Below are 12057 nucleotides of genomic sequence, written 5' to 3' on the forward strand. Positions count from 1 at the left end.
AGCGCTATATTTAGGCATATTTAGCCTCACATTTTGTACGTGAAGCTCACGATATGTCTTCAAACTCTTGAATTGACTAGGATGTACTAATCCCATAATCTTTAAGATCACCCGACATTTTTCAGTGTTTGTTGTGGGAAACGTTATGTATTTTCAATTAAGGTGATGTGAACTGAATAACTATGGAAAGTGAGCTGCTGGAGAAAGTAATCTTTTAATTGAAATGCTATGATTGTTACTGCGGTCGGGTAAACTTAGAAACTGAAATGATTTTCTTTATACCTCCTACAATGTCTGTACAAAAATTATCGGAACTGTTTGCTTATAGCCGAGGAGAAAGGGCTGGAGGGTAGTCTCTATGGGCAGGGACATTTGTGGGAGATGTTAGGTATACGACAAGACTCGGTTCACTTGCCTCTGAGTCTTTGCAGAGTGTGGATCGCACCCGGAGTTACCAGTTGTTTTGTGTTGTTGTCAGGAATCAAGATGCAACGCACGATTAAATGGAAATATCCAATCAAGTTTAGTGTAAGATTGAACAGTTAAGTGTCCACCATGTCCGAAGGGACATTACTGATACAGTCTCCACCTCGGCAATGCGGCAAATCACACGTCGCTACGCTTAAGGAAGTTCCAGGCACAACGTGGCAACAATGCCTGAACCCTCCTACAGTCCAGATCTGGCCCCATCTGACTTTTTTCTCTTCTCCTAGATGAAACAGAGTTTGAAAGAACACCATTATTAAGTGTTGAAAATAATACAAGCAGCTTCTGCACATTGCCTAAAGGAGATCTTGACCAACGAACTTTTAGGAGGCATACTAATCGTGGTAGAAGCGCAGGGAACGGTGTATGGCCGTAAAATGAACGTATTTTCAAGAATTTTAATCCACTGTAATAGACTGCCTGGAAAGAGGGAAGGCAATTATTATGTTAAAGTGTCCATATGTCGGAATGTCTGAATATTAGAGGACATGTAATTTGGTATATGGACTTCTCATTCAAAATTATTAGACATGCATTTTAGTGTTTTCTGGTGTTTCCTTTAGAAGAGAAGAAAAAAGACATGAAGAAGAAAGGGTGGGAGTTGTAATTTTTAAAATAAAGTGGCCATATCTCGAAATCATTTAAGAGTAGGGACATGTTAATTAAAGACGTGTTTTAGTGTATTTTGATGTTTCCCTAGAAACTGAAGGAAAGGGTTGTTGGTTGCAGTTGTTGTAATAGGCCATATATTGAAATCCCTTAAGATCAGAGACATGTTGGAGATACAGCATGAGAAACAGAGAATTTATTAGGTAAGGTATCACTAATATAAGAATTTTTCAAAAATCGACGGCAAAGGGTGAATTTGGGGATGGTAATTATTATAGTAAACCCGAAATATTCATATCTTCGAATCTCTAAAGGGTAGTAACATGAAATTTGGTATATGGACTTCTCATTTAACCCTCTAGAGAAGGGCATGGCATATAAACACAACCGATTGATCCGTTAATGACGGGTGTGATATATAAACAATATCTGAATAGATAGGACAAGTGTGGTTTATAAGCCTTAGTCACCTTTAATTTCTTAAATAAATCACTCAATACACAACCATTAGCTTTTAGGGAGTTCATTTGTTTGATTCATTTTTAAGGGTTAAAATAATTCGACATGTGTTTCACCGTTGTTTGATATTTCCCTTAGAAGGGAAGCAAAAAAGGCGGGATAAGAAAGGTTGGGGTTACAGTTGTTATAACGAGATAATAATATCTGGAAACCCTTTAAACTTAGACATGCATTTTAGTATTGACACTTTTCATTTGAAATAATTAAAGACGTGTTTCAGCATATTTTTTTTTTTTAAATATTTCCCCCTACAAGAAGAAACAAGAAGCAAGAGTCACAATTACTGTTGTAATAAGATGGCCATATTTCGAAATCATTTACCATTGGAGATGTGTTAGAGAAATGAGAAGTGCGAGGGTCTGAGGGTGAAGTCCCCAGCTAACACCAGCGTAACTCTGGAATGCCTGAGAGATTTCCGAAAGTTGGTACACTTTGTACATACATGACTTAAATCTGGAAACAGACATTTCAGGGTTAGACATGAAGCATTCTCAAATCTCATTTAATATTACTATTGTTCTCTGAGTGAAATTTATACAGAATTATGTAAACGGTCGCCTTTCCTTCTTATAACCTTTCAGATTCTCACGTCTGGACTTCATCTCTAAATATGCATATTCCCGTATATCGTTGAATGTAATGCTGACTATTACTGAATTATCTGATTTAAAGGTGAAAGATAACTTAAAGGTATTAAGATAATTATTTAATAATCATTATAATATTGTTGACAGAAAGTGAACCTGAACCATGAAAGTAAAACAGCTTGAAAATGTTTTCAGATGTCAATTATATCAATAATATTAAGTATTACGACATTCATTTGATATGTCTCCACATTTATAAATTACATTGCATATTTTGCTCATTAAGCAAGTAGGAGAACAAAATATTGTATTTCAGATGGGAGACTTGTACATTCTACATAAATATATTGATTATGTGAATAAGATATTAATTTTTAATATTAGCATATATTCATTATAAGACATTTTAATTGTTTTTAAATCAAATAATGGGACTGATTTGTGCATTTACAATTATCATAAGATTTTCTTTTCTTTTTAATGTAACTGTTTTTCGTTTGTATAGCCTATGTGTAATTACCCAAATGTAGTGTTGAAATATTTCTAAATGTTACGATATTCTTTTCAAATCTATACTGTATATATTTATGCAATGGCAAGTATATAATAATATCATTATTTTTCAATTGAAAAAAAAAAAAAAAAGACAATGAATGCTTCAGAATTGAAATTTAATTCTAAATTTACTATCATGAACTTCTAAGCAATTCCTGAAAACACAAAACATCATTTGGATATTTTATAATTTCGGTTATTAGTACGGTTTGAAAACTTTGCCTCGTTTTAAATTTAAGCTTCCATATTTTCAGTTCTTTCAAATGCAAATAAATAATAAAAAAAAGTGTTCAAGTAAGAAAATGATTTATAAGCAGCAAAAACTATGTTATTACTAAGAACTATGTTATTACCATCTTTTTCTGTAGATGTTGGTGTATTTTTTTTTTTTTTTCGTTGCTGAGAAACTGTTTGCAATTCATAGTTACATGCATAGTTGCAAACATCACTGAAAAATACTTTTCTTTTGCAGATAAAAATAACCTACTTAAACTTCAAAGTTCTACCTAAATCTTTGGTCAAAAGATATTAAATGGTAGTTCAATTCAATTTTAAACTTAGATTTGTACATGGACATTTTATTTTTACACAGGAAAATGCATACATTTTAATTAATAAATAACTGAAAAGATATGAAAAGATGTGAAACAGCAAATTAAAATGATAAAAAGTTAAAATTGTATTGTGATATTTGGGGCAATACAGACATCCCTAGCATCCTTTGGGATGGAAAGAGACGACAAAATTAATCAAAAACAATCTATATGAATGTCGAATTCATAATTTTCGGGGTCGCTGAGATGTATAGTGACACTTTCGATGCCGTAGTGTGAGTGCAAAACAACCCGAATATCTCTAGGGTTAGGAGGGGTTAACATGTAGAAATTGCCCTAAACGACCAATATAAGTGTTGTATCCATATTTTCGGGGTCGCTAAACTGATTGGTGAAAGCTCAGATGGCATTTAAGCAAGAATGGGCATGTCAGCTGGCCCAGATTGACTTCCCGAACCACATTGAACCTCGATTCAATAATAACTCCATATGATGTAACATTTCGCGATCGACGGATAACACGGCGTCTGTAATGCGTACTCGAAAATCATTTATAGTGGTTGGTAAGGATGACTTGTAGACTTTTTCTTTCACAAAACTCCATAGAAAGAAGTAACACGGCGTAAGGTCAGGGGAACATGGAGGTCAAGAAAACAGCTCTTCATCCCTTCGACCTTGTCCATTCCCTTTATGTGGTAATCTTCTGTTCAGCTCATTTCTGACATTCCTATGAAAATATGGTGGTGCCCCATCCTGTTGAAAGATGAAATCCTTATATTCCTCTTCTAGTTGTGGGAATATCTATGTCTGCAGCATGTGTAGGTACAAAAGTTCTGCCACATTATCCTCATCAAAGTAAAACGGGCCGTACACCTTCCCTTGGCCGATCGCGCAACACATATTTGGTTTTTCGAACCACAGATTCGCACATTTTGTTTGTCCACTATGCCCGAATAGTGGAAAGTGGCTTCATCACTAAACACTAATGATTTCAGAAAACCATCAGTTTCCATTAGGTAATGCATCGTAATGCAGAACTTAAGTCTCTTGTCTTTCTCGCTAGGTTTCAAGGCTTGCAACAACGTCAACCGGTGTGGATAAAATTTCAGTCGCTTAGGATAATCCTTCACACAGTATGCTGCGGTATTTGCAATTCTCTGCTTACTTTCACCTTGGATTTCTGTGGACTTCCCGTAAAACTCCCCTGAACACGCTCCACTGTTTCTGCAGTTGACGATGGGCGGCCGCCGATTTCTTCTTGCAGATGCATCCTCTTGCTTTAAAATCGAAGCACAATTTACGAATACTGTGCCCACTAGGGTGTTCTCGAAACTTAGTTCTAAAACTTCTTTGGACACTAATAACAGACTGATTACTATGAAAATTTAGCACACAAAAAGCTTTCTCTTCATTTGCTGCTATCTTGTGTTACTGTCGCCCTAGCGGCAAACTACGCAACTAATACATCAACTTTGCCATATAACAAAACTTTTTGAGTTTCTCTTTCATTTGATATCACTTTCATGAATCTTATGTACGTGTTTATAAATTTGAGTTATACAGGGTGCGACACGTAAAACCGGCTCGTCGTAATATTCTGGTATATTGTGTTTTCGGCAACACTTAAATAATCTACCTTCCTACCAAGAGATGGCGTGTCGAGGTCGGGTCGACTTACGTGACCTGCAGCAGTCACGTGCAGCCACAGCCAGTGAAACTTGTCGAAACCAGTTGAGAAAAAGGCCTCGTTGTATTAAGCCGGGTGAGTGTCAGTGTGTGATAATGCTGTATTCGATACCCGAGCGTGTTGCCATTGTTGAAGGGTTCATTCTCACTGGATCTTTTGTGAAAACAAAGAATTTGTTTCGGGAGAAATTTCCAGAACGTTCTGTGCCAGCAAAAAGCACCATTCAGGAATTGATTGAAAAATGGCGGCGTACAGGATCGGTTCAAAATGCTCCCAGGAACAGACGACCATCTGTCTGCACACCTGAATTAAAGATGCAGGTGGAGGAGATAATGACAAGAAGTCCTCGAAAGTCAACCAGGAGATTGAGTCAACAGGTTCATGCGAGTGAGAGAAGTTGCAGACGTGTTTTAAAGGGACTGAAGTTAAAACCGTACCGGATAAGTGTTGTGCAAGGACTGAAGGAGCCTGACCTGCAGAAGAGGGTGCATTTCTGTTCATGGCTGTTGAGCAATGTTGCCAGTGGTTTCTTGGATCCACTAATGCTCATCATGAGTGACGAGGCGTGGTTCCACCTGTCTGGGTACGTAAATTCCCAAAACAACCGGTATTGGTCGACAGAAAATCCACACGCAATCCACCAGGTACCCTTGCATGATAAGAAGATTGGTGTTTGGTGTGCCATTTCCGCCACACGCGTTATTGGGCCCATATTCTTTGAGACGACAGTGAACAGTGACGTGTATATGGGAATCCTGGAGGAGTTTTATACACATTTGACCGAAGAGGAGCGTCAGTTATGTTACTTTCAGCAGGACGGTGCAACATGCCACACATCAGCTGCATCACTGTCCCTTGTGCATGAGATGTTTACACCAGAGAGGACAATCAGCAAAGGCTTGTGGCCTCCTCGGTCACCAGACTTGTCCACGTGTGACTTTTACTTATGGGGACTGTTAAAGGGAAGAGTATACGAAACAAATCCACACACAATTGAAGAACTCAAGACCAGGATCCAGGATGTCACCAATAGCATTACAACACAAGAACTGACAAGGGTATATATGAATCTCCTCAATCGTGCTCACACGTGTTTTGAAGTGGGCACTTTCAGCACCTGCTGTGAAGGCTGCTGTGAAGGTGAGTAGTCATATTCAATACATTACATTTCATTTATGTGTTGTAGTTAATCATATTCAATACATTACATTTCATTTTATGTGTTCACTTTACGGGCCGGTTTTTCGTGCCGCGCCCTGTATATTAAAATTTGTAATCGGGGAGATCATTTTGAATAGTTCTGTATATACCGTGTGTCTAGGATACAACGTCCAGCGCTTGCAAATAAAACTATGAAGCCAAAAGCGAGATTGCAAAATCTGAAAGCATACATTGAATTGGAGCGTTCTGCTTGTGGATCATTCGAAAATTTTATATGGGAAGATATACCATCTGATAAATCATTTAAAACTGAAAAATTATGGAAAAACAAATAACTTTTCTAGTATTTTTTTTTTTCGTGAGGTGCTCCATTTACGAAATGGACACCATTTATTCGTAAGTTCTTACATCAAATAAAATATTCAATTCGCATAAATCACAAACGGCTGGAAATAAAAGAATGAAACAAGAGGTGAAATAGGAAACTATCAGAGACACATCAACTGGAGTGTTCTGCTTATCCCAGAGGGCATCCTATCAAGAGGGCCTGAAGTCATCCGAAAATATATAAATAGAAATGATTTACAGTAATACATTATTGAAGAGATCAAAGAAAACATATACCTTTTTAGCGATGTGAATCCCTGTGGGGCAAGCATCACGCTCTTTTCATGAACTCGGACAGTTTCCTATAATGTTTTTGTTTTATTCATTTATTCCCAGCCACCTGCAATTTCATATAAGTGCTGGATGTTTTACCTTAAACACCCAGTGCATCATGTTTGAATATTTTGATACTGTAGTTTACACAGTAGTTTCCAGTTTCGATCTGAATCTCGAACGGAACACACAAGCTCTATATACATCTTATAAATTTCTTATGAAAAAATCCATGGTTTTGGACACAAAATGAAAGGAAAACTAGCGATAAATAGAGAGCACTTGATATTTTTGTTCGAAATATTTCACCTTTCCATTCTAATTAGTACGATCTCTCACTTTTAATGAAAATGCCCTCATTGTTAACGAAAGTTCTCGCTAAAAAGATTCATTCTCAGTTCATGTTACACAAAGATTTTTTTTTTAAAAGAATGTAAACAAGTGAGTTTCGTTTCACAGTAGACTTTCAAACTATGCGGATTCAATACAGAAACTATTCAATAACTTTCGGTTTAAAAAAAATTATAGTAAGAGTGAAACTTGTTAAGTAGTAAATTTCTACCAATTCTAGCCTTAAAGGAGAGAAATAGAGAAGTCCAAATCCTCTTTTTAAGACATTAAATTAATTGCAAAAGACCTTTTATAGCTATCTTTTGCTGTTTTTGTTTTATATCGATAAAGGTTAAACTGTAAAAGGATTTTTTTTTTTTAAAGGTTTGAAAGTGGTGTGTTGTTTGCCACAGTGTCGTTTGCCAGAACTCGAGTTTGGCGTTGTTTGCGACGATTTTGCTACAGTACCGGTATTTTCATTGTGGTTTTATCAGATCTTATTATCGTGAAGATTCACACACATCTAACGTAAAAGGTAAGGATTGCCAGGCATATTTTTGATACCCTGTGAATAAGTGGTAAGTGTACTCACCAGGCGCACACCCAGAAATTTTTGTTGAGAGGGGTCGAAGCTTTAAGGGGGGGGGGTGTCCAATACTACAAGCCACTATGTCTATGTCATATTGAACGGATATTACTCTGCATCCGAAAAGACGATAACTAATTGTAAAATATTTCCATCTATATTTTCAAGAAAAATGATAGAACTAGATTGTTTTAAGATCAAATTTTCATGCTATATCGATAATTTTACTGTTAAACTAGTGTAGTTTTATTAGAAAGTGAACAAATGTATGTTGAGTTAGGAAGTTTCAGGAGGGAGATCGAAATCTGATGGATCTCCTCATGGGTCCGCCCCGTCCGAAACTGTCCGACCTTTGAGATGAAAGAGGTCTCATTACTCTTGCTGCTGAAAACCAATATTAAGATCCAAACAAACGAATACAAAACATTATTATACCACAATAGCTTCAGAAATTGATATAAATACTTTTTCTCTTTTAACGCGGTTCTTAATTTACCTCCTGTTATATAATGTTCAATTTTTAAGTTATGATATGCAACTAAGGAACTGGGTTAAGAAAAATGAGGTATTTCAGTTTTACGTCACACGTTATGACGTGTAGACTAAAGGAGACGGTAATGATGAGAACGAATGAAAATTGATGAAATTAAGAAAATAGGAGGAAACATGGAGAACCCCGAGAAAAACTACGCACATGGTGTTTGCCTACCGCAAAGCCCATTTGGAGTGAGCTGGGATCAAACCAGAGACCCCACGCGCCAAGGTTGAACGCTACACCACTGAGCCGCCCTGGCTCTTATATACTTAAGAAATGTGTGTATACAATATTCGGGGAGTCGCAAGAATAGGAAAAGTTATAAAATGTTAATTGTAACAAAAATACACATGTTAACGTACAAAGCTCAAAGTTGGTCTCATATAGCCTTTCTCTTAATTCTAACTTGTTTTTAATATTCCGCAGCAGACTTTCTGTAGAGATAATATATCAATACTAATAATACTAATACTAATAATAATAATAATAATAATAATAATAATAATAATAATAATAATAATAATAATAATAATAATAATAATAATAATAATAATAATAATAATAATGGGCCCAGAAGCATGAAATAAAGTCATGATTATAATATCAATCACATTTGGTTCATACTCCTAACCAGCTCCTATTAGAATTCTTTACACGTCTTTCATTTAGTAAAATATAAAACCGAATAAAACGATGCTCTTTGTAAATGATATTGGTATCCTTAATGTAGCAAAAAGGCTTTCCCCTCTTACAATTTATGAGCTCCATGCTACGCACACTTACTTACATTTGGAAATGCCCAACTCAAATCTATTGCTTACGACACAATGTTTCACGTTGCAAATTTTGATGACCATTGCAAATGGAGAACAGTCTGTACATGAGTTGAATTAAAAACAGCTTGGTTGTCGAAGTAAACGAATTTTGACTTCTCGTTGACGGAACAATTATCACGGAGAAAAGTTATTGGCGAAATAGTTACAGACTTTACAAGACTGATAGTCTACTATCAGTCAGTACAAGAATAGTTACAGACTTCCCTTATGATATCGAGGTTCGCCCATAGGTACTGTAAGATGCGTGACGGTATGCGGTGGTATGCCATACCGCCTCTGTTTTTTTTTTTTTTTTTTTTTTCAGTAATGAATGCACACTGTCACGGGAGAGTAGATGCTAAATAGCTTTAATAAATCCATTTTTATACACAGTAATTGATGAATAATTAGCTTTGCATGTAAAAACAGTTTATTTCTTATGTAGAAATAATTTCTAAGCGGACAGCACCGACATCTTTTTTCCTATCTTTTGTTTTTAAAATGAGGTGTCTTCAAAGAAGTTCATCTAGTTTATATTTTGATGTGTCATGTTGAATTGTTCCTTTTGTATGTGTGTGTGTGTGTGATTTCTTAATTCATATGTCTTGTCTTGAGCATGAGCGGATTTAGGGGTTGTCTCCTGTGACAGCGATTCAGTCGAGTGGGGGGGGGGGATCCGGGAGCTTTCCCGAATGAAATTATTAATATAAAAACTCGATTTAATTCTCTATAACATGAGGGGTTACTTTTTTTATTTTTTATTTTATTTTATTTTATTTTATTTTATTTTATTTTATTTTATTTTATTTTATTTTATTTTATTTTATTTTTAGAAAGTTATTGGCAAGGGATCAAAATCTCTCCATGCTCCTCTCCCCGGTAACTAAACAGAAGCTCTCCAGCGGTTTTCAGTCATTATATAAATAGCAATGGGATTTTTTTCGCAACATACCCTCACCGTATTTCAACATTTAGACAGTCGGTAAGTCGAGTTAATTTCGTAATAAAACATATCACCTCTGTTTTTCCCCACTTCGAACACTGGGCACAATCGATTTCAAACAACCGCATTAGCATTTTGGTTCTATGGCGATCAAACGTTGAAACTGGAGATGGTTGATCTGTAACATTTCTGGTTTGAAGTTTGAACATAGGGTTAATGGACAAAAAGGAACCTGTTACTGTGATGCTAAATCGATTCCAAGAATACGCTTAAAGACTCTCATACAGTTTTTGCTCGTTATGGAAATCAACATTGAAACCGGGGGAACTAGTAAACTTTTACCACTTCCGGTTGCAGTAGATTGGTACGAGAGGAGATGGCATATTTTCTTGAGGCGCTGAATCGATTCCAAGAAACCTCCTTCTGTCGCTATTACCGTTTTTGTTGCAGCGGCGCAAATCTGTCTTCAACATTGGGGGGGGGGGGGTAAGACTTTTTTTTTAAGCGATGTTCAAAATATTTATGAAGTTGAAAACCAATGCTGTGGAGGATCAGGGGAGCAGATTTGTCTTCAACATTAAGATTTGAGGCTTATTCTGGGGAGAGAGCGGATATGAGACTCATGGTAGATGAATCTGATTTCTGAGGTGAACCTGTTGTATATTAAATATCAAGCGATGTAGATGAAGTGGCAGTCGGACATAAATCATCATATTTCTCCCCAAGAAAACAATTTCAAATCGGATTATTGGGGGGACAGTCCCCCAGTTTCAAAATTGAGGGAGACATGTTCCCCTCATCCCCCCGGAATTAGCGCCAGTGTTTTGTTGTATCGAGATCAACGTTGAAAGCGGAAGTACTCGTAAATTTTTACCACCTTCGGTTTTAATGCTTTGGGTACAAAAACCCGCGGCCAGAACCTCTCGGACCAAAATCTCGCCTGACCAGAATCTCGCCACTCTAAACCTCGCGGAACAAAATCTCGCCGGGTGAAAACCTCGCCTGGGCGAAAACCTCGCCGAACAAAATCTCGCTAGGCGAAAACCTCGCCTGGCTAAAACCTTGCGGCCCAAAATCTCGCCTGACTAAAATACCGCCGCCAAAAACCTAGCATCCCAAAATCTCGTGTCCCAAAATCTCGTCTGGCAGAAACCTCGAGGTCCTAAATCTCGCCTGGCCTAAGTTAAGCCTTTTCGACCAAAACCAAAGATAATTGTCTTTTTTGTATTGAGATCCTGAACACGTATGGGAAGTTTAACGTTTGTTAATCTTTAATTAAATACCATGGAATTATCTATTTGTAAAAAGAAAGAGTTACAAAAAGTACTTACTTTCTGAAGCAATGAGCTGCTGTTAGTATCCATTGCGGATGAATTAAAACTCCTCCACACCAATGTCCAATGAATCCAAATTTCGGATGCATCAGTTCTAAAGATACCTATTGAACAAAGAGAAAACTTTTTTAAATGAGGGATAAAAAATAAAGTGAAACTGAGTATGCTTATTTTAATAGTAACTAGTTGATATACAGTACGTAGTCTCACTTTTAAAAGTTAATTTCGAACTATCTGAAACATAGGCGTTTCTAGCATGTTAAAATTGAACGGAATGATAAGAACTTATAGGCCTAGTGAAATTTAAACCAAAATAATAAAGCATTTAAAGAGCTACTTGAATTATCAGCTTCCGGCAGCTATTTTTACAAACACGAATCATGATCATAATTTTCTGACCTTAACTGGTAGACTACTGGTTTCCATGCACAATAGTTCTAAGCTAATCTCCTCGTCTAGATATAGGAATTACAGGTTTTAATATCCATTAATTGTAGTTTCTCCCCTTCCTTCCTTTTTCTTCTGACATATTTTATGGTACACTTCTCACCTAGAATTCAATTTTTTGCCCAACAATGTTCCAATTTCTGTTTAATTATCTCCTTTGACTATTATTCCCAATGCCCTTTACTGGTTTTTATTTCTAAGTTTCTCCATTCTGCTCAGCATACAAAGGATTCTACTCTTTTTCGTGTT

General features: G+C 36.5%; 1 protein-coding gene across 1 annotated transcript in view; it reads right to left on the reverse strand.

The window, feature by feature from the left end:
- Positions 1-12057, reverse strand: part of LOC145678625 (tryptase alpha/beta-1-like) — a 108244-nt gene that overhangs the window by 36802 nt on the left and 59385 nt on the right. Inside the window, exon 3 of the mRNA XM_081748981.1 lies at positions 11359-11465. Within this exon, the coding sequence (XP_081605107.1) occupies positions 11359-11465 (107 nt within the window). The remainder of the gene's footprint in view (positions 1-11358; positions 11466-12057) is intronic.

The sequence above is a fragment of the Thermobia domestica genome, chromosome 2, assembly GCF_964235325.1.
Source record: "Thermobia domestica chromosome 2, izTheDome1.hap1.1, whole genome shotgun sequence".
NCBI lineage: Eukaryota > Metazoa > Arthropoda > Insecta > Zygentoma > Lepismatidae > Thermobia > Thermobia domestica.